The sequence below is a fragment of the Rhinolophus sinicus genome, linkage group LG12, assembly GCF_036562045.2.
Source record: "Rhinolophus sinicus isolate RSC01 linkage group LG12, ASM3656204v1, whole genome shotgun sequence".
Lineage (NCBI taxonomy): Eukaryota > Metazoa > Chordata > Mammalia > Chiroptera > Rhinolophidae > Rhinolophus > Rhinolophus sinicus.
This window is the reverse complement of record NC_133761.1, coordinates 94,536-117,349: the sequence shown is the minus strand read 5'-3', so window position 1 is coordinate 117,349 and position 22,814 is coordinate 94,536. Positions and strand designations below refer to the sequence as shown.

The 22,814-nt window shown below is 51.6% G+C and overlaps 3 protein-coding genes across 34 annotated transcripts in view; 1 reads left to right on the top strand and 2 right to left on the bottom strand.

Annotated features, from left to right (window-relative positions):
- The window catches only part of ARHGAP39 (Rho GTPase activating protein 39), a 57,648-nt gene extending 55,449 nt beyond the window's left edge, over positions 1 to 2,199 (bottom strand). For 2 of the 5 annotated variants that reach the window (XM_074316525.1, XM_074316526.1), the window contains exon 1: positions 2,019 to 2,198. The gene's annotated coding sequence lies outside the window, so the exon portion shown is untranslated. Of the gene's footprint in view, positions 1 to 2,018 lie in introns of all 5 variants that reach the window. The other 3 variants (XM_074316524.1, XM_074316522.1, XM_074316523.1) reach the window with 3 other exon arrangements.
- Positions 2,200 to 4,619: 2,420 nt separating this feature from the next.
- Positions 4,620 to 17,461, bottom strand: ZNF251 (zinc finger protein 251). 28 transcript variants are annotated; one of them, XM_074316562.1, is made up of 8 exons: positions 17,354 to 17,461; positions 16,806 to 16,883; positions 15,153 to 16,564; positions 14,779 to 14,856; positions 14,214 to 14,327; positions 12,271 to 12,411; positions 12,106 to 12,183; positions 4,620 to 6,840 (listed from the first exon to the last, which is right to left on the bottom strand). In XM_074316562.1, the coding sequence occupies exons 3-8, from the start codon at positions 15,283 to 15,285 to the stop codon at positions 5,381 to 5,383; spliced, it is 2,004 nt and encodes a 667-aa protein (XP_074172663.1). In that variant the 5' UTR covers positions 15,286 to 16,564; positions 16,806 to 16,883; positions 17,354 to 17,461; the 3' UTR covers positions 4,620 to 5,380. The 28 variants fall into 28 exon arrangements, 26 of the variants coding, with proteins under 26 accessions (XP_074172663.1, XP_074172668.1, XP_074172665.1 ...); XM_074316567.1 differs by having other exon boundaries at positions 14,779 to 14,950; positions 15,153 to 15,253; XM_074316564.1 differs by having other exon boundaries at positions 14,779 to 14,950; positions 15,153 to 15,311; positions 15,899 to 16,883; positions 17,314 to 17,450.
- Positions 17,437 to 19,660, top strand: COMMD5 (COMM domain containing 5). The gene is made up of 2 exons (XM_019717165.2): positions 17,437 to 17,566; positions 18,767 to 19,660. Exon 2 carries the CDS (start codon positions 18,823 to 18,825, stop codon positions 19,495 to 19,497), a length of 675 nt encoding a protein of 224 aa, XP_019572724.2. The 5' UTR covers positions 17,437 to 17,566; positions 18,767 to 18,822; the 3' UTR covers positions 19,498 to 19,660.
- The last annotated feature ends 3,154 nt before the right edge of the window (positions 19,661 to 22,814 follow it).

The following is a 22,814-nucleotide window of genomic DNA, read 5'->3' as shown; positions in this document are numbered from 1 at the left end:
TGAGAGGAGGATGGGAGGAACATTTCAAAATCTGTCCTGAGATACTTTAAAATGTGCGCACAGAAGCTGCTCGTTACCCTTTGTTCTGAGCATCACACGTTCTCACCGTAAACCCCACCAACACCAAAGACTCTTCATAAAGTGGAAGGGTTTCCCTCAGTCTTACTACCACACAGGTGACGGGGACGAGGTGTGGTTGTCCAAGGGAAGTCTGGGACACTTTCCCTAGATCTGAGAAAGAGGATCGTCCATCTCCTTGGGAAACAGAATTTTCCACTTCCTTCTCAAATAAGTTACAACTGATTTCTTCCAATTTCTTCCAACAGTTTAGCAAGACAGGATGTTACAGCACTGATAACTTCAAGCTCACACTTTGTTGCTTAGTCTTCACTGTTACTTAAAGTGTGTCGATAAGTTATATTTTCTATTACAAGGATAACACTGTATAACAAGCATGGCTTAATTTAAACAGAATTACCCAAGAACTGCTCTAAGTCTCATTTCTGTCAACAACAATCCCACCTAACCCCCCAGGGACAGCAAGAACTACAGTATTCCAGAGTGGCTCTCTAGTTTTCTTTTCTAAAACTGTTTTTAAAAACGGCTCTATGTAATAATCTATCCAAGCCCGTGAGCTGTGTTCCTCATTTACCTTCATGAAGGCTTGTTTCTCCAAATATAACTCCACCTTGCTGTGTAAGAAAAGGGAGCCACAGACTTCACGTTAACGAAAGCTATGACAGGAATGCTAGGGGACCAGAAGGAGAGCCGCCCAGCAAATGCACCTGGAAAACAGACCTCGGCAGTGATGACATCCAAACTTTTTTGAACACTTACAATGTACCAGGCACGAAGCGTTTTCCAATCTTGATTCAACAACCACCCTAGGAGGCCAATATTACTGGTTTTGCTGTTCCCATTTTACAGACGAGGAAGCACAGGCCCTGAGCACAAAGCCAGTAAACGTAAGAGTCACAACTCACAGGCAGGCAGTCTGGCTCCAGCACCCGCCCTCTGTCCTCCAGCCTCTTGGCAAGACAGCTGACTAGACAAAGTACGGGCAGGGAGAGCGACGGGCCGCCTCCGTTCATTCACTGAACGAGCGTTTGCGGGTCATCGAGTCTGCCTGGACGCTTTATGCAACGAGTCTCCTTGCTTCAGTCACACCTCCTATCAAATCTCCTTCCCCTTCCCCCAGCGAGGAGAAACACACCTCGCTCATTGTGAATGGGGAGCCGCCGCCGGGAACCACCTGCTGTTTACAGAGGCACCCAGGACACACAGGGTTCAATTCCCCTCACTGGCTTCAAAGACAAATCTGCTATTGTCTGCACCGGGGAGGAGCACGAAGCCCTACACCCGGAGGTTTCTGCAGAGGTCACTGGAGGTTTGGTTGAACCAGACGCCGCTGCGGGGGGAGGGGCGCCGCGTTTCTGCTGCCGAAGCAGCGCAGCGCCCACAGCAGCTGCTGGAGGGAGCGGCGGGAGCAGGCCCGCAGCTGCCGCGGCCTCGCAGCGGCCGCACGGTTTCAAACGAAAGGCGTCCTGCCTCCCCAGGACGCACAGCCTGCCTCGCTCGCGGCGCTCGGCAAGGAACTCTCCGCCTCCACGCACACCATCCCGCAACCGACAAGGGGATACCGCCGCCGAGAGGGCGGGGCGCCCAACCCGCCTCGCCGCAGAGGCCACGGCCGCACCCGGGATGCGCGTCCGACGGCCCGCGCCCCGCACAAAGCCGGGCCGGCCCCGCACCGCGCCCCGACGGCGCCCCGGAGCCCGCGCCGACGCTCGGCGCCCAGGCCTTGCAGTGCGCTCACGCCCACCCCAGGGCCGGGCAAACTCACGCCCACTCACGCGCTGCTCCCGCGCGGCCTTGGCCCCGCCGGGCCCGGCCGCGGCCCCGCCCGTCCTGTCCCCTCGGTCGCCGCGGCCCGGACCCGCGCTCGGCCGGGCGGGGGCCGCAGCGCCGGCCCCTCCGCCATCTTCCCGGCCCGCGCCGCCCACCGCCCGCACTCTCACCAGCCGGCTGCCCCTCATCCCGGCCCGCGAGCTGCGCGTGAGCTGCCCGCGGCTCTCCCGCCGCCGCTGCCACCCGCCGGTCCGCGTCCTCCTCCTCCGCCGCCGCCGCCGCCGCCGCCGGCCCGGTGCGCTGCGGCCGCGCGTCCTCCCGTCACCAGCGCAACCCCCCGCCTCCGGCCCCGCCCCCGCGCCGCGCCCGCCGCCAGGGGGCGCCGCCTTCGGTCCCGTGCGCGTGCGCCGGCGCGAAGCTTGCCGGGAGCCGGAGTCCCGCCGGAGTGTGCGCGGCATGCCGGGAGTCGGGAGCGCCGTGGGCTGGCTCCGCCCACAATGCCGGCATTGGGGGGCGGGGCGGGGCGGGAGCCCTCAGCCCAGGTGACGCCGAAGCCCGCCTTCCGGCCGCTCCCTCTCCCTGTGGTTTGGGGTGGCTGTTTCATCCTCCGAGTGTGAATCGGGGGTAATTTTTCCTACTCAAGCCGAATTGCACTTCCTGAATCTGAGATTTCATGTTTCCTCAGTTCGGGAAAGTCAGCCATTATCTCTTAAAATACTGGCTCTCCTCCGTTCTCGCAGTCTCTGCTGGGACAAGAGCAAAATTCTGACCCCGGGCAGAGGGAGAAAGAGACGGACCGGTTAGGTTGCTAACGGCTGGGGCCGGCAGGGCGGCCCGCACGCCTGAGCGTCGGACTTTGACTCCACTTCCGCCGGGTGTCTGCGCTGACTAAGGGCCGGGGCCAGGCAACACCTGCAGCCTCCCCCTCTTGTTCACACTGGAACTTCCCAGACCTTGTCCACAGTCCATCTTCAGGGACTCTGGCCAGTCCCAGAGCTGGCCCCGCTCCACCTCCCACCCCTTCATCCGTACCCCTTGTAGTACATTCCTTCTAGACGACTTCGTCTTGCTCCCCTCCTTGAGGTATCAAAAAGCCCGTGGACTCGACGAGGGCAGACATGCTGCCGTTCCCCTGGCGTGCGGCTGGGTTTAGACTCATTGCCCCAACCTGGTGCTGTCTTTCTCGCTGGCCCAGTAAACCCTGTCTTTCGAAAAGGCTTTCAGCCATGGAAGTTAAAATTGTTTTACACCTGTAATTTGTTAGATAAACTGGACTGTCTGTATCCTCCATGTCTATTATTTTCTATTTTCTTGTTTTCATCTTAACTCTTGGTAATTGCTCACCTTCATCTGTACCAGTGCTCTCATCAGCATTTTGTAATCAGAGTTTAAGCCTGTTCTTCAAGCTTTCTAAAATTATTACCTATATTTATTTCTAGAAGGTGTATTTGACTTCCATGGCTAGCAAAGTGGAAGCTAAGTTGCATGAAACTCCCACAACAAAGCACATAAGCCCCCAACACTCAGTGCATGGCCACACCCTGGATCCTGTCCTCACAATGAACTGCAAAGGGCTGAAAGCTCAATTTCAAGTCCTCAGCTGAGTTCCACATCCTGCCCTGCAGTTCATTCCTTCGGCACCCCACTGCGGTAAAAGGCTCTCTGACCAGTCTTGCCCTTCACTTTGGCCCAGCCTCACACTTCACTCCCATGGACAAGTGGTCTCTGCTCTTGTCTCTAGCTGCCTCTCCATCATACCCACTTGAGAAGCCCGACCTGGATGGACCAAGCCATTCGCCTTCATCATGACTACTGCAGAACCATCACAGGACCAGGCTGGCTGGTTTCACTTTAAATGTAAACTGAGCACTGCAAGGCAATCTTGTGATTTTCTCCAGGAGGATGTCTCCCACTCTCCAAAGTGACCATCAGAATTCCTCAGGCCTCTGTAGTTGAGCCTCCCAGATGAGACCAACTCAAAGGCCCACCCACATCCATCCCCTGCCCCTTCACCTTTCTTCCTAAAAATGTGCAGGCAGCCTTTTCCTGCCCCTAAAGCAGGTGGAACCCACTCCCTCTACCATTGTGAAAGTTTGTGCTCAGCCAGCTCCTCTCTGGCATCATCTGTGTGTCTTTCTTCTGACAGTACCAAAGCTTCCACCGGACACAAACATCAGATGTGGGTCTTCCACGGCGAAGATTGCAGGGCCCTCTAGTAGCTTAGAAGGGAAATCGGTTGTAATGCACCCATGTGCTCCAACGAACAAGACTCAAACAAAAACGCACCGCATCAGTGTTCTGCATCTATGTCCTGCCTTTGAATGACTGCTTCCATGATGCCGTTTCCCTTCCCTCCTACTTCTCCCTCCCTTCTTCCTGTCTTCCTTCCAAAATGTGTCTGAAGCACCTATCTGTATCACATGCTGGAGATAAAATGGTGCCTCAGAAAAATCTCTGACAGCAGAGAGCTCAAGTTGTAGTGCAGGAGAACCAGGTAGAAAGAATGAAATAAAACATGAGCTGTGATACGGTGTGGGAATGAAAGCTGTGCTGTGGGACACAAGAGTAGGAGAGCTTCTTTTTCTGAAGAACATACGTTATGTGTGGCATGTATTTTTATCCTTATTTTAAAAGGTGAGGGAAAAGACCCAGAAAGATAAGATGCATTACCCAAGGTCACAGAATAAGCCCAAGGCCGAAGAAAAGACGAGGACTGCAGACCCTTCCATACTGACCACACTGGGGCTGGCCAAGCCCACACTTAGAAGAGGTTCTGTGCTTAGAGTTTTAATAACATAATGGGAGAAGCAGGACACAAGCACGTGAGATAAGTCAAACAAGTTAAACAAACTGCATAAGGGATCCCAAATTTCCTAAGGAGACCCCGAAGAGGGAGCAGAGGTTAACCAAGTAAGGCTCCTTGAAGGGGTCACATATTTGAGTTGGCTGGCAGGGAATGAACATTAGAAAAAAGAATCCTCCAGGTAGAGTCTCAGAATTGAAAGAATGGCAGGGTGGTCAGGCCGTGGAGCTTAACTAGTCCAGTGTTTCTCAAACTTCCCAGTGACACATTCTAAATAGAAGCTTCATGCTCAAATCAAAAATCGGGAAATGCAGACTAACACCATGACTACCACTACATCCCCACTAAAATGGTTAGGATAAAAAAAATCTGACAATACCAAGTTCTGGTGAGGATTCAAATCGACTAAACTCATACACTGCCAGTGGGAATGTACTTTTAAAAACAGTTTGGCAGTTCCTTAAAAAGTTAAAAATAAGCTTACCCACTCTTATCTGATTTACCCAAGAAAACGGAAAAGCTAGGTTCACAAAAGAGCCTAAATGCTTACAGCAGCTTTACTCATCCTTGCCCCGCACGAGGCAACCCAAATACCCTTCAGCGGAGAACGGATAAATAAACTGCCACATCCATACAACAGGGTGCTGGTCAGTTGTAAAAAGGAAGGAACTATTGGGACATGCATGGATGAATGGCCAGTACATTAAGTGAAAGAAGCGAGGTAAAAGGCTACACACCAAATGACTGCGAAAACACAATGCGTTTGTGAATTGTCCAATGCAGAACAAGGTTTGTGCCATGGCTGAGGGCTCGGCCGCGTCCATCACACACACAGTGGTTCTCTCCAATGTGAATCTGTCCATGTGGCCTAAGGCTGGAGCCATGAACAAAGGCTGGACCACACTTTCTGCATGCACGAGGGCTCTCACCAGTGTGGATCCTCTGATGCTGAGTGAGGGCTGACCTCCGGCTGAAGGCCTTCCCACAGTCACCACATTCGTAGGGCTTCTCACCAGTGTGCACTCTCTGGTGTAGGGTGAGTTGTGAGCTCTGGCTGAAAGCTTTCCCACATTCAATGCACTGATAAGGTTTCTCCCCAGTGTGAACTCTTCGATGCTGAACAAGAGTTGAGTTCCGGCTAAAGGCTCTGCCGCACGCATGACAAACATAGGGCTTCTCGCCAGTGTGAATCCTCACGTGCTCAGTGAGGTGAGAGTTAAAACCGAAGGCTCTTCCACACGCATGACAAACATAGGGCTTCTCCCCAGTATGAACCCTGTGATGGAGGAAAAGGCTGGAGCTCTGACGGAAGGCTTTCCCACACACATTACATACATGAGGCTTCTCTCCAGTGTGGATCCTGTGATGCTGAATGAGGCTTGAACTTCGACTGAAGGCCTTCCCGCACTGGTCACATTCGTGGGGTCTTTCACCAGTGTGGATCCTCTGATGCTGTGTTAACTGTGGGCTCTGACTGAAGGCTTTTCCACATTCATTACACTTGTAAGGTTTCTCTCCTGTGTGAATGATACGATGTTGAATAAGAGTGGAGCTTCGACTGAAAGCCTTCCCACATTCATTACACCCAAAAGGTTTTTCTCCAGTATGAATTCTCTGATGCAGAAGGAGGTAGGAATTGAGACCAAAAGTTTTCCCACATTCATTACATTTAAATGGTTTAATTCCAGTGTGAACTCGATGGTGCAGAATAAGGCTTGAGCTGTGAGTAAAGGCTCGCCCACACTGATCACACTTGTAAGGCTTTGCCCCACTGTGACTTCTCTGATGTCTACTTAGGTCTGAACTGTATTTGAAGGTTTTGCTGCATGTATCACATTTAAAGGCTCTCTCTCCTGTTTTATTTCTTTGAAATCTAACAACATTTTGGTTCAGATTCAAGTTCCCATCAAATGCACCACACTCTTGGGTTGTTTCTCCTGGAGGTCTTTCCCTATACATGGCAGTTTCTTTCCTAAAAACACTCTCGTGAAGATGGAGTTTCTTCCAAATATGCCCAGAATTTTCCAGCTGTGTTTCTAGTTTATCTTCACAGCCCCAAGCTTCCTGCAAGTCAGGAGACTTGAGATTGCGCCTCGAGAATCTTCTTGATAGCAATTCTGGGGTTTTTACTTCTTCAGAACATGTCTGGCTTACAGTGGATAGTTCCTTTTCAGTCCCAATCTCAGAACCTGTTACATAAAATATAGGAATTATCAGAAAACACCATCCCTCAGGGATAATACCCATGATGTGTTAAAAGCTCCTACAAACTGTTCTGCAAAAGGAAAATACTCCAGTAGAAAAATAGGTGACAGACGGAATTCAGAAGTAAAGATGGCCAATGAACAGAATAAAAATATGTAAGTTCATTAGTAATAAAGAAATTTAAATTATAATTTTTCACCTATCAAATTGGCAAAGTAATCTATTCCACAAATATTTAGAAGGCCAGGCATAGCTACATAATGAATATAACAGGAAGACAAATACAGACTCTGATCTCACAAGGCTTACATTCTATTCAGGTAGATAGAAAATTAAGTAAAATTTTAACAAGGATGATAAACCATGTGACATGGAAACAATGTAGAAATGTGGGGAAATACTCAATGGCCTCCAAGCCAGTGTATATGGTCAAAGAAGACCTCTGGGAGGAAGTGATGTTTGAGCTAAAACCTGAAGATGACACAATTAGCAATGGCAGACATGAGGGCCTGTATGTGACAAGTGACAGAATCAATCAAGTTCAAGAATTAAAAGAATCTGGGGCCAGCCCGGTGGCTCAGGTGGTTAGAGCTCCATGCTCCTACCTCCGAAGGCCGCCGGTTGAATTCCCACATGGGCCAGTGGGCTTTGAACCACGAGGTTGCCTGTTCAACTCCTCGAGTCCCGCAAGGGATGGTGGGCAGCGCCCCCTGCAACTAAAATTGAACACGGCACCTTGAGCTGAGCTGCCGCTGAGCTCCAGGATGGCTCAGTTGGTTGGAATGCGTCCTCTCAACCACAAGGTTGCCGGTTCGACTCCCGCAAGGGATGGTGGGCTGTGCCCCCTGCAACTAGCAATGGCAACTGGACCTGGAGCTGAGCTGCGCCCTCCACAACTAAGACTGAAAGGACAACAACTTGAAGCTGAACGGCACCCTCCACAACTAAGATTGAAAGGACAACAACTTGACTTGGAAAAAAAGGCCTGGAAGTACACACTGTTCCCCAATAAAGTCCTGTTCCCTTTCCCCAATAAAATCTTAAAAAAAAAAAAAAAAGAAAAAAAAAAGAATTAAAAGAATCTCACTACGGCTAGAGCAAGAAATGTGAGGAGGTGAGAGTGGCAAGATAAAGCATGACAAAAAGCTCAAGAACTTTAGACTTTATTCTAAATACTTAAAAAGTAATACACAGTGTTGATGAGAATTGAAGAAAAACAATCACTGTCTTTTACTATTGGTGGAATTATACCTAAATTACGACTTTTTAAAGGAAAAGTTGGAAATATGTACCAAAGAATTGACATATTACATATTACTAAAACTGTCACTATTTGCGGATAACATAATTTTATATAGCAAGAACCCTAAAGACTCCACCAAAAAAGTATTAGGAATAATAAACGAATACAGTAAAGTTGCAGGACACAGAACCAATATACAAAAATCTACTACACTTCTATATATTAACAATGAAATATCAGAAGAAGAAATGAATTAAACAATCCCACTTACAATCGCAACAAAAAGAATAAAATACCTAGGAATAAACTTAACAAACCAGGGAAAGACCTGTACACTGAAAACCACAAGACATCGTTGAAAGAACCTGAAGAAGACACAAAGAAATGAAAAGACATTCTATGTTCATGGATTGGAAGAACCAATATAGTTAAAATGTCCATACTATCCAAAGCCATCTACAGATTCAGTGTAATCCCTATCAAAGTCCCAATGGCATTTTTCACAGAAGTAGAACAAATATTCCTAAAATTTGTATGGAACCACAGAACACCCTAAAATACCAAACCAATCCTAAGGAAGAAGAGCAAAGCCAGATGTGTCACATTCCCCTATTTCAAACTATACTACAAGGCTACAGTAATCAAAACAGTGTGGCACTGGCAGAAAAACAGACACACAGACCAATGAAACAGAATCAAGAGCCCAAAGATAAACCCACTCATATGTGGGCAACTAATTTTTGACAAAGGAGGCAAGAACATACAATGGAGAAAGGACAGTCTCTTCAGTAAATGGTGCTAGAAAAACTGGACAGCTGCATGCAAAAGAATTTAACTAGACCACTTTGTGACTCCATACTCAAAAAGTAACTTAAAATGGATTAAAGACTTGAATGTAATACCTGAAACATTAAAATACATAGAATAAAACATAGACACTAAGCTTCCGGACATCGGTCTCAGTGGTGTTTTTGTGAATTTGACTGAAAAGGCCAAGCGGAAAAAAGCAAAAATCAACAAGTGGGACTACATCATCCTAAAAAGCTTCTGCACAGCAAAGGAAACCATCAACAAAACAAAAAGGCAACCTACTGAATGGGAGAAGTTATTTGCAAAAGATACCTCCAATACGGGGTTAATACCCAAAACATGTATTACCAGATAACTCATACAATTCAACAAAAACTAACAATACGATTAAAAAATAAGCAATAGATCTAAAGAGATTTCTCCAAAGAGGGCACACAGATGACCAATAGACACATGAAAAGATGCTCAACGTCACTGATCATCAGAGAAATGCAAATGAGATACCACCTCACACCTGGAAGAACGGCTATCATCAATAAATCAGCAAACAACAAGTGTTGGTGAGGATGTGGAGAAAAGGGAACCCTCGTGCACTATTGGTGCGATTGCAGACTGGTGCAGCCTCTATGGAAAACAGTATGGATGCTCCTCAAAAAATTAAGACTAGGGGACAGCCCGGTGAGCTCCGTGCTCCTAACTCCTAACTCCTCTCAACCCAAGGTTGCCAGTTCGATTCCTCGACTCCCGCAAGGGATAGTTGGCTGCGTTCCCTACAACTAGCAACAGCAACTGAACCTGGAGCTGAGCTGCGCCCTCCACAACTAAGATTGAAGGGACAACAACTTGACTTGGAAAAAAGTCCTGGAAGTACACACTGTTCCCCAATAAAGTCCTGTTCCCCTTCCCCAATTAAACCTTTTAAAAAAAAAATTAAGACTAGAGCTACCATATGACCCAGCAATCCCTCTTCTGGGTATCTACCTGAAATTCTTGAAAATACTTATTTGTAAAGATATATGCAACCTTATATTCATTGCGTATTATTGACAGTAGCCAAGATATGGAAACAACCTAAATGTCCTTCGATGGACGGCTGGATAAAAAAGATGTGGTACACATACAATGGAGTATTACTCAGCCATAAAAAGATGAAATATTGCCATTTGCAACACCATGGATGGATCTTGAGGGTATTGTGCTGAGTGAAATAAGTCAGATGGTAAAATAATGCAACCTTAACCAAAAGCCCAACTTATTTATTTTTTTATTAACAAGGTGATTCTAAAATATGGAAAAACAGGGTCAAGAACAGGCAAGAACTCGCTGAGGTCAGACAAGGAAGTAAAAGACTTGCTGTCCTGGATATCAAGACTGACTGGTCAAGGACAAAGGGACGGTGGAGAGAAAATTACATCTGTGTGCGCTCCCAGCTTCACAGGGTCCCCCTCCCCATGACAGACTCCATGGGCTGGTCAAGAGCTCAGACAGTGAGGCCAGGCCCAGTGGGGGCAAATGCTCGGATACTTTTATCCATACTTTTCTCTTCCAGAAATAGATGATAATCGTGTTCCTTAAAAATATTATGTAAATACAGGGCGGCTGGATGACTCAGTTTGTTGGAGTGCAAGCTATGAACAACAGTGTTGCCAATTCGATTCCCACATGGGCCAGAGCTGCACCCTCCACAACGAAACTGAAGACAACGAGCTGCTGCTGAGCTGCCGAAGGGACCGCTGGATGGCTCAGTTGGTTAGAGCGCGAGCTCTCAACAACAAGGTTTCCAGTTCAATTCCCACATGGGATGGTGGGCTGCGCCCTCTGCAACTAAAGATTGAAAACAGCCACTGGACTTGGAGCTGAGCTGCGCCCTCCACAACTAGACTGAAGAACAACGACTTTGAGCTGATGGGCCCTGACTTGGAGCACATTGTTCCCCATATAATTTTTTTTTAAATTATGTAAATAAGGTTCGAATTTTTTGATATGAAATAAAAAATATAGTATAAGAGGAGAAAATGTACAATTCTCAGTTTGAAAAGGTCATTACCTGAAACACCAGAATAAAATAAACTTCAGTGGAAAATTAAATGCTCTTAAAAGTGACTCTTTTATTATGCCTATGGTAATAGCACCAGTACCAGACCACATGAAAATGAAATATAGATGTGGCACTTTTTAATCCATGTGAAGACCTGGCCATTTATATCAAAACAGCTGAATCTGCTTGTATTTCTTAAACTGGATTTAGTAACAATAACAAGGTGATCCTGGGATTGACTGCACGGAAATGCAGCATGAATGTTGCACAAAGCTCTAAAATGTGATAACATTTTAAAAATACAAATCCATGGCCCTTTTGAATGGACTCTTATTACAAAGAAATCCCAACAATATTGTAAAATGCCATACAGCACAAAACTCTACTTCATCTGAGTACAATTTAAAGATGTACACAATTGTTAAAAATTTGATGTTTCTTTAATGATTCTTAATGTTAATTTTGCATTTTGCTAATAATTGTGGGCATTCTTTCTGTCATTCTCAAAAGATCTGAGGATCTTAAGACTATTTCAAAAATGAGATAACAAGTAACTATATTTATATGAAAGATTTTTTTGTGTTTTTTTAAAAACTAGAGTTCAACCTTAAAGCTCCTTGTTATGAAAGTTATAAAAGAAATTTGGGGGGGGGAATGAAATAAACATTTTTCATGCCAGTTTTTCTATATTCTTTTAGCAATCATACAAAATTCCTGTTAAATTTCCTCCCTGATGTCTCATATTAATGTAAAAGTGAGTTTAAAAATGGATCTCATGCTTTCCAGCAGCCACAGCCAGGAAGGTCACCATGCAGTTCTGGTGGGTACAGGATATCCCCGCATATGGGTAGCACCACGCCGGGACCCACGGGAGGGTTTTCCGATTTCTTAATGCAAAATGAGAGTTGGCATTCCTTTCCAAGAAGAACCCTTGACAGATAAACTGGACTGTCCTCAACAGAAGAAAGCACAAAGAGGGACAGCTGGAAGGAACTCAAAAGAGAAGAAGCCACTGTGCAGTCACATCACAGAGGGCCACCAGCGGGGCATCTCTTGCTGAAATAACGGCCAAGAGGAATCAGACACCTGACATGAGGAAGGCTCCATGAGAACAGGCTATCAGGGCTGCCAAAAAAGCTGAAAAGGCTAAGCACGCACCTAGGCAGACAGTGATGGTTAGTGCCAAGCAGAGGATGAGGCCTGGGCAGGTTTCTGCTCCCGAGTTGGTGGAAAACGCTGTTAACAGATGAAAATTTTAAAGATCTGATCATAAAAAAAAAAGAAGAAATAAAAATAAATCTCATGCTGCCATAAACAGTTTACCTCTTTTCTTAGAAAGTGCTCTGGTGAAAAACGTTCCACTGTGACATGTTCTCAACTCCACCGGGGCACAGCTGCTGCCACCGTGGGAGCTGTGTTCCAGGCGGGTGACCCCATCCACAAGAGGACACTCACTGTCCTGGCCTTATGACAGACAGACCCAGCAGAACCTTTGCATTCACACATCACCAGAATCGGCTAAAATGTGCCAAAATAAAACTCGGAAAACAAAGCAAAAAATGGACAGGCTGAGCTTCCAGGACCTAGACGCTCAGCCCACAGCTTTACGGACTTAGAGGGAGAGAACAGCAGGAGTGAGGCTCTGCTGCCACCCAGGGGTCGCCTATGGTAGGACAGCACATATAAAATGACAAATGGCCCTAGTGTCACAGCTGTGGAAGCCTACTGAAGCCTGCTAAGGCAGTCACTGCCAACTGCAGCTCGGACAGAGTCCCGTACAGGCCCAGCCAAAGCCGCGGGAGGGCAGACCCGGAACATGCAGCCCAGAAGAGCCCGGAGTCCCCCAGGACACACCATAAGCGGCTCAGAAGCCCCCTCTCTCTGCACTAACGCTCGCCAGGTTCAGCCTGGGCACCCTGCCCCCACCAAACTTCGGGGAGTTCGGGGTAATTATTAATACTTCTAAAGCCAGGCACCTGTGTCCAGCCCTGCTCACTGCAAGAGAAAACCCAACACAAATAGAATCACCTGTCCATGGGCCTGGATACCGGCCATTCTATGGTAGCTGCCCCTCTGTCAGGGGCACCATGGTACCCACACTGTCTCCTGGCAGCCCGGTTCTTCCTTATGACCTGTTTTCCCAACGTCCCAGACAGGACTTGTGTTCCTAACAGAAGAATCTTCTCTTGAACACTACGGGGAGCCCTTAATGTCACTTCTCACCTGAGACAATCCATGTGACGACTGCACAGAAGAGCTAAATGCTACATGGGGCATCTTTCCTAAGTGTGGCACTAACCATATGCAATAGCCTGATTCCATTACAAGGTTAGAATAGCTCACTCAATACATTGGTCAGAATTACCACAAACAGTGGGTATGAGAACCATGGTTTTAAAAAACTATTCGGCTCTTAATTTTTCTCTGGCCAAAAAAGGCATACATGCCCTCTGTAAAACGGACTGCACAACCAGGGAACTTTCTGGGTGACAATGATGTCCTGTATCTTAATAAAGGTTTGGTTGACACAGATGTGTCTATTTGTTAAAACTCAGCAACTTTACACTAGAAGTTAAACTCCACCTATTAAGTTAAACTTCACCTAGTTAAACCACTTCATGTCAAAGCATACACGCTAGAGAAACTTTGGGCGAAAGGATCGGGATAAGTAATTAATACCCTTAGCTGCAGATCTAGGGCATCAGCAAAGGTGGGATGTGAGTGATTAAGTGTGTATGCTTTGACAAATGACCCAAAGTGGGAGGAAAACGGGGAGAGAACAGTGGAAAGTAGAACAGGTGATTAGTTGTCTCAGTAGCTGGGAGCCTACCATGATGCTCAGAGCTGACACGTCAGCTAATAGAAGGATGTTCAACAGAACAAGGTTATTAAAAAATAATAATAATAAGGAATACTATTGACCAAAATTGGGAGACGAAGGAGAAAAAGGATAGAAGTTTAACAGGTCAACCTGGTAGGTAACCAATAGCTATTATATAAAGAAAGAGGATAAGAAGGGTATTGTGTAAAGAAGGGAATGAGGCTGTTACACAGGTTCAGCGCAGAGGTGGGTCACTACATGCAAATTTCCCTAACGACCAGAAGAACTGTGTAAGAATTTTTAAAGGCAAAGCAAACAAATCAGTAAGAGGAGAGCCTTCAAAGCACGCGCATATGTCTGCAGGAGCACAGTGCTGTGTCTGAGACAGACCCCAGGAGTCCCCGCGAGTCAGCCTCATCTCTTAACAGCGCCCACATGCTCTCACCTGTCCTGCAGCTGCTCAAAGCTTCTGGCTCCTCAGCTCCCACAAGACCCAGGACCCACAGCTCTTCACCTTGCTCCAGCTGGGAGATCAGCTCCGGCTTAGGGAAAGGGGGTCCTGTTGGGGTGAGAGCCGAGTGAGCTGATGTGACCTGGGAAGCTGGAGCAAGGCAGTACCCACTGGGTCTTTCAGTCCAAATGAGAAGTGTAGCGTCCCATGAGACCTCTGGGGAGGTGAGAGTGGGGCGGGGCCGCCTTGGGGCGGGGCTTCCGTGGGGCGGAATCACAAGTGCCTGAGTACCGGGGGAGTGGAAGGGATTGGTCAACGGAAGCAAGGGCTGAGACTGAGCCCTGAAGAATTCACTCATCAGTTCTCCCGCCACTAGGGAAACACCGGCACCAGAGTGAAGTCTGACATCGGGAACGAAGCAGGCTCTCTATGGGGAATATGCAGAGCCCAGACTGCTACCTGGGCACAAGGGGTAGGAACCTCTTCTTTGGGCTCCAAAGTGCGGAAGCAGCCCCCCAAACTCCATAGACACCCCCAACCCAAGCCAGGAGAGCCTCACCCAGCGAGGCCACGTGCCCGTAGTTCTCCAGCATCACGTCCCTGTACAGTGCCCGCTGGTCGGGGCCCAGCTGCTGACCTTCCTCGCGAGAGAAGTACACCGCCACGTCTTGGAAGGTCAGCGGCACCACCTCCTGCAAAAACAGGTGGCCGCTGCCCCGGGGCCACGCCCACTGGGCAGACCTGCTGCGGTCAGCCCCAGGACCCGCCACCCTCTTCCGCCATGGGGACCCAGCTGAGTTCCCAGAGCCCCTCTCCCTGGGGGAGGGTGTGAGTCCAACCCCAGAACCCTTTCCTTCAGTGCCAGGATTCCCGGCTTCTCCAGGTGCTGGGCTCGCAGCTCCAGAATGTGGGCAGGGAGCAGGGTGAACTCACCTGGGGCGCTGGAGGCCCGAGTGTGGCTGCCATCCTGGGAAACAGGATCTGAAGACTCAGGACCTGAAGGCTGCCCTGGCCTGGGCTTCCCGCAACTCACCCTCAGAGAGAGAGGACCCACACTTAGACCCATTCGGTGGCATGAAGTCACTCCATTAACTTCCAGGGCCCAAGGGGTGTGAAGGGTGGACAGGTGAAGGACGGCATTAATTAGTTCTTGGAGTAGCCTCCTGGGGCCACGAGTAAAGTCGCTTACAGAAGTTGTCGGTCAGAGGCAGGGCACTCTGCAGCGACTGCCCCGAGTTACACGGAAAGTCTCCAAATTGGCAGACCCAGGGCCCAGGTAGGGCCGGGAGCTGAGGGGTGAAAGCTGGCAGGTCCAGCAGGCCAGCTTCCCGGGGCCAGGTGGTGTCGAGCCTCACCTGGGACAGGCTTTGCAGCCCCCATCCGACACCGCACACAGGGCCAGAGGACGTGGGTGGAGGTAAGAGTGGGGAGGGAGGGGCTGAGCTACTGCGGCGCAGGCAGCCTGCCGACCTTCTCACCCCTTCGTCCCCAGCCTCCTGGGTAGGCCTGCCAAGTCCTCGCTGCCCCCCGGGGCTGAAGACACAGCGCGCCGCTTCTCCCACGCCCCCCGGCCGGTCGGGGCCGACCCTCCGCCCGGCAAGTCCCCCTTAAACCTCCGCACCGTCGCCCCTGCCAGTGCGACCTCGGCTGAAACCTCCCGAGGCCCCGCCTGGACGCACCTCGGTCTGCCGGGTGGCCGTGGTCGCCCACTCGGCCAGAACTTCCACCGTCTGCATCCGTCCCTCTGCTGGCCAGACCCGCTGTCGTCAGCCCGCCCCCGGAGAGTGAGAGCAAAGCAGGGGCGGCACAGCGGGGTGCAGCGGGTCCGCGGGGCAAGAGGCGGAGCCAGGCGGAAGGGGCGGGGCCGAGCTGCGCCCAGCGGGGGCCCTCCGGCCTGAGCCTGCGCCTCCGCTCAAGACCCAAGGGGCCGGAAACGGCAGCGCAGTCCCGCCCCAGCACTTCCGGGGCTGCTCTAGGACCACAGAGGACTCGCGCCGTCTGTGCTGTCTGTGGTCAGCTGGGATTAGGGGACGACTGGGAGGGGGACCGGTCGGCAGGCGGCCAGTCCGGACAGCCTGGACCAGGAGCATCGAGCCCATCTCTCCGCTCCAGGCCCGGGCGCTGCAATCTGAACATGGTTGAACCGGCCTTACGCGTCTCTACATCCCGGGCCAGGCCCGCACAACCCTGTTTCCTTTTCTCTTTCTTGGAAAGAAAATAACCTGTCAGCATTTCTCAGTCTGTTGTGGAAACCTCTTGGGTTGTAAGGTGTCATCAAGAGATATCCAAGAGAGTAATGAGCCTTCTTCAGTGCTTTTAGGTCACAACTCCTGTTGCAGAGTCATCTGTAGCCGAGCAAATCAGCTAACAAACGTTAGTTTGTTGTCTTAATTTTGCGCTGTATTTTCTAGCTGTTAAATTCTGCACCTGTTACTGGTCGAACCTGGACATGAGCGGTTTTCAAACCATGCCCTTTCCCTCCACGGTGGACACAACATCAAGGGACAAAACTTCCAGTTACAAAATAAATAAGTCATGGGGATGTAATGTACAGCATGCAGACTGTAGTCAACAATACGGTATTACCTTTGTAAGGTGACAGTAACTCGACTTATTCTGGCGATCAATGCGCACTGTATAAAAGTGTGGAATCATGATGCACACCTGAAAACGTAATACTGCATGTCAGTTATACTTCGATAAAAAAAATAGGACAGGGGTTGCCGGTTAACTCAGTTGGTTAGAGCGCGGTGCTCTTAACAAAGTCACAGGTTTGATCCCCGCATGGGCCACTGTGAGCTGCACCCTCCACAGCGAGATTGAAACAACTACTTGACTTGGAGCTGATGGGTCCTGGAAAAACACACTTAAGTAATAGTTTAAATAAAGAAGAGTGCACAACTGAGTGGCTCAGTATATGCACGTCGCGCCGCCACCACCACGGAGCCGGCCAGGAGGATGCGCCGCCCTCCCTTCAGGTGACCGGCGGCGCCCCGGCCCAGGACCCAGGCCCTCTCTCCCTCTCCTCCTGGGCCCGCTACCCACCCCCAGCCCAGACCAGGGCCCGTGGGCTCCGTGAATGCCTTTGAAATACCCCCAGAACTGAGACTGGAGCGCATCCCGCAGGCTCTGACCCGCACGGCAGATCTGCCTCCGCCCCTTCAGAATCCTTTCCGGCGCCCTGGGCTGTGCCCCTCCGCCCCGCGGGTAACAGAGGGCCTGGTCCTCCCGGTGTCCTAGAGCTTCCCGGAAGTGTCTCTGAGTCTCCACGGGACCAGCCCCCGCTTCCGGCCGGGCCGTCCCGCTGCTCTCCGCCAGGCTGTTCCGCTGCAGGCCGCGCACGCCAGGTTGGAGGGGGGGGGCTCGGGCCTGGGGGCGCGGCGGGTGGGGTCGCCCCTCCCGGGAGGGGGCAGCAGACCGGGACGCGGCCCGGTGGCCACCGCGTCCGGGGCGTCTGGAAGCCGGAGACCTGTCAGCGACAGCAGAGCCCCAGCCGCCCGATCCCCTGGAACTTGGGGCGGGCCCGGAGGGTGCTGACCGCGCCGAGCACAACAGGGCAGGACCCGAACCCGGGCCCTCCTCGTCGACTCCTTCCTCCGGACGGGTGGTCGGGAGAGGGTCGGTCGGGGGCAGCTCACTGGCCTCCAGGCAGCAGGGCCTAAACAGCCGGGTGGCCCTTGGCAGAGAAAGGCCGTTCCTGATACTGGCCAGGCCGTGAAGGAGAACCCAAGACTTTTTTTATTAAAGACCTTGGGTGGTCCGTTGACAGTCGGGGAGAATGGGGTACCATGAAGCCGGTGGAGAGTCCCGTTTTCCCGGTCTCCCCAGCGCTCCACCGTGCCGGTCGCGCTGTGCTGCGAGGACCTGGGCCTGCTGGGCGCCTTGGGGACGGGCTGTGCTCTGCCGCGCTCTGCTCCATCATTTGGCACGGCAGAGACGGGCGGTGCACATTTCTCCCGCATAAGCAGGTGTGTGGGCCGGTCACCTGAGACCTGCCTTGACGTGCTGTCCCTTCAGTTCATGTCACAGCCCTTTCCTCCAGATTCCACACATACCTCTTGTCACGTGCCCCTCAGCCCCTCCTGCTTGGGGGGCCTGTGTCTTTTTGCCCCTGTGCCATGATGGAAGCAGTGGGGACTTCTGAGTAGACAGGCCTGGATTCTACCCCTTTTCTCGGTCAGTTGCACTTGAGCGTCGATTTCCTTATTGGTGAGAGTAGTAAGGACTCGAGGTCAAGTAGTTAAGTGATCCCAGCGTGGTTGGTGGCAGTGGCACTGGCTGTTGTGTCCTTGTAGTCTGTGGACCTTTCTCCTTCTCGTTTATTGGGAGAACATGTGTTGGCCCGTTTCCTGGTTCTCTTGCTATCCTGCCTCCCCTCTTCCTGGGACTACAGTGGGCCCCTCTGCCACCTGCTCCCAGGGTGTTTCCTGTCACATGGGCTGTCATCAGTGGTTCACGCTGTCAGTGTTGTGAAGGCAGAAACCACATCAGTCCTCAGTCCCTGGCCCAAAGGACATGGGAGTTACTGGCCTCCTCTCCCATTCCAGGCAGTTGCAGCTAGGACCTGCCTGTGGACCAGCTGACCGAAAAGGAGGAAGCAGCCATGTCTGCTGTGGGGGCCACAGCAGCATACCTGAATCACCCTGGGGACAGTCACCGTGACCGGGTGAGTTTCCTGGGGGCCCATCTTCCCCCAGAGGTGGCAGCAATGCCCCGCCTCCTGGGGGATCTGGACAGGAGCACATTCAGAAAGTTGCTGAAGCTGGTGGTCAGCAGCCAGCAAGGAGAGGACTGCCGTGAGGCTGTGCAGCGCCTCGGGGCTGGAGCACACCTGCCTGAGGAGCAGCTAGGCGCCCTGCTAGCTGGCACGCACACGCTGCTGCAGCAGGCCCTCCGGCTGCCCCTGGCCAGCCTGAAGCCTGACGCCTTCCAGGACCAGCTCCAGGAGCTCTGCATCCCCCAAGACCTGGCCGTAGACTTGGCCAGTGTGGTGTTTGGGAGCCAGCGGCCTGTCCTGGACTCCATGGCCAGGCAGCAGGGGGCCTGGCTGCCCCATGTCACTGACCTGCACTGGCGGGTGGACGTTGCTATCTCCACCAGCGCCCTGGCCCGTTCCCTGCAGCCGAGCGTCCTGATGCAGCTAAAGCTTTCGGATGGGTCAGCGCACCGCTTTGAAGTCCCCATAGCCAAGTTCCAGGAGCTTCGATACAGCGTGGCTCTGGTCCTGAAGGAGATGGCCAACCTGGAGAAGAGGTGCCAGCGCAAACTGCAGGACTGATACACTCGCGGGTCCTGCTCTAGTCGCCTGTGGACAGCGCCAAAGCCAAGCCCGCCCTGCCCCGGAGCCACTCCTCAGGGAGTGTCAGCGTGGTCATGTCATTCTGTTTACTAAAAAGGACAGCTGTATCTTTATTTTGAAGTAAAGCAACTATACAAACGTCTTCCTTTGTGGGCATCGCTTGGCACACTCTCCCAGTCGTTGGTGTTGCTGGGTGAGGGTGCCCGTCTGTGGTCCGCTTGCAGCCTGGGGTCCCAGCCACGGCCTTTATACAGACTCTGACTTGGTTGGGGTGGCCCGTGTGACATCGGAGCCCTCTGCTCATTTGCTTGGTGTTTCAGGGTGCATGTTTCACTCTCCTGTCTTGAATCTCTGAGCTCATGAAACCACCTTTCTAGTGGTAGGGGGGGCATTACAAAGTGCAAAGTAAAAATGGCTGGCATAGCTTGTGGGAGGATGGCAAGTGACGCAGAGGACCCACAGTTGCAGGTGATGGGAGGCTTGTAATGGCAGAAATGAGCTGTCATTTTAAATTGGGTCCTTGAGGACCTGGTATGTGAGCAAAGACTTGAAGGAGGCGAGGGAGCAGAGTGATGTGAGGGGGGTACCTCAGGGCACAAGCCGAGGCTACAGCTGAGGGAGGGGGAGGGTAGTGGAGGGTACAGATGGCAGGCCGCCATCTGACAGCTGCCTTGAAAGGCTTGCACTGGATGCTGTGAAGAGCAGAGTGTAGGGTACAGGGCAGGAGTTGGGAGCCTGCTGGAGTTAGGGTGGCAGGGGAGAGGGGGACCGCGGCCTGTCCTGGGTGCCTGCAGGTGGGAGTGTGCAGGGCCCAGGACCAGCTTTGCACCCTCCAGCTTAGCCATGCCCCAGGGAGGGCTCTTTGGGGTCCTGCCCTCTACAGGTCTGTTCATCATCGGGCTGTGCACCATGGTGGTGCCCCTGGCCCCACGGTCTGCCCCGCTGGGAACGAGAGCTCTCTGGGGTCTCCCATAAGGCACTGCTCCCAGCCTGGGGGCCACCCTTATGACCAGAGTACCTCCCCAAGGCTCCACCTCCTCAGGCCATCACACTGGGCATTAGGGTTTCCCCGTATGAATGTGGAGGGACATTCAAACCACTGCAGCTTGTGTCTTCGTTTTACTATTAAAATTGCAGTTATGTTAGTGGTGAAAGCATTTTACACATTAGAACTATTCAGCAGTGGGGACAGCGGCGGCTTTGATACTGTTGCGGGCTAGACTCCAAGTACACCCTCGGCTCGTGCTTCTCACACACCCCTACAGGGCAGGCCATGGCGATGCAGCCGTGAGCACAAAGTCACGGGACACCAACAGGTGCAGGTGGAGAGCTCACTGCACCGTTTTAACTCAGTGAGGTCTGAGGCCTCCTGCTTCCCAGGCAATGAAGCACAGGGTCACATAGCTGATGGAGGAGCCAATGTTCTCCGTCAGCGTTCCCTCCCCACCGGGGCAGTGTCCTTCCTCGGCTAACTTTTAGGCACCTGATCGTGGAGGGTGGCAGGAGGGGCAGTGTGTGTCCCTCAGGGAGCTTCAAGGGGCCCTCTCTGCTGGCTCACATGTCCTGAGCAGCTGCTGATCCCAGAGTGAGGACCCATGTTTACGGTTGAAAGCCACTGAGACTTGGGGGCATCTGCTGTGCATGATTACCGCCAGTGAAACGGCCAGTGAACCAGAGATGGCGATGTGGGGTCTGAGCCGGGCCTATGTGCCCCAGCAGGGTGCTCCAAGATCCCTGCCTCGCAGGGGCCACTGGCTGGGGCCTACGGATCTGAACCGTGCACCTGGTTGCAGTGAGGAGAGGTAACTGCTGGAGTTGGCGTCTTGAAAAAGATGCACAACTCCTTCCTGAGGGACTGGCCCTCGGAACCCACTGCAAGCCTCTCGGCAGTCCTGCATGAGGGGCTGGGCAGATGGCGACAGGCCCTTAGAGCCGCCTGCCTCAGCGGGTGCCACCGGAATTTGCACACCTTCGTCTGCGCACCAGGCCTCAGAACCCCTTGTCTCCGTGCGCCTGGCTGGGGCGGCCTGGCAGTGTGCACGACTGTGTTGGTGTGTCCACTCCGCGAGCCCCTGGGAGGCGCAGCAGCTGGTCACCTGGTCAGGAACGGTGGGTGGGAACCATTCTCCATCCTCGGGAGATGAGGTGGTGGCCGACTGCACTGCTCCTCGCATGGGGGCGGGGGGCACAGACCTGTATTGGATCCCAGGTAAGCCCCTGACGGCCGATGTTGTAAATTCTGGGTTTGCCCCAATTGGAGCCCTACGTGCTTGTCTCAAGGAGGGCTGCACAAGCATATAGTGACACAAGACAGGTCAGGATACAGGTGTTAAGTGGCTTTCATGAGACACAATGGGACTGCTGGCTCCTGGAGCTGGGACAAGGCAGCTGTGGAGCAGACCTGCATGCCAACATGGTAGCCCTTGTCACCCACGTCCTAAAACTCAGGAAGTATGTAATCTCCGTGACATAACAATTCTGTCAGTTCTGCCACCATAGCCTGAAAGCAGCCAGACAACGTGTAAACAAATGGGCATGATTACGTTCCAATAAAAACCTTTTACAGGCACTGAAATTTTATTTTCAACCATTTAAAAACCATTCTTAGCTCCAGAGCCGTACAAAACTGCTACGGGCTGTTTTCACCAAGCTGGGGTGGGCAGACTGTGCGCCTGCAGGACTCCCCCAGGCTGCAGAGGGACTGTCTACCCTCATCTGTGCTCGGTTTCTACCAAGGACCTGGACTTGGGGACAGGGGCCAGCCCCATCTGCCTGTCCTCAGGCCTCCACAAGGCATTGCACAAAGAATGGTCACTTGCACCTGGAAAATTACTTCATTTTTGTTGACCTTATTTAACCTCCATGGAAGCTACTCGTGCCAGGAGTTCCTCTCATCTGTGCGTCTCTGACTTCTTGCCTTCAAAGCCTGGATGCTCTCCTAATGCATCGTTCATTCACTCACCAAACATTCCTGGCTGAGGGGCAGCCACACGTACTGGGGTACAGGGACGTTTAACCCAGCAGAGCTCTGCCCCCCCACCCTCTTTGCGATACTTCCAGCAAGCTCACCAGTTCCAATCCAACATCTCAAGTGAAAGCTTAACCTGTGATTCAGAACAAAAGCCATTTCAGATCAAAATCACGGGTTTACTTGACTGACTCCCAAGTATTTTAAAACAGCTGAAACAGAGTCCTGGAAATTCTTAAAATGAGCTTACTGTCATATTCACTAAAGGCCTAATTGGGAAATACAGCTTGAAAGTTGAATATTGCCAACACTCGCACGACCCCACAAG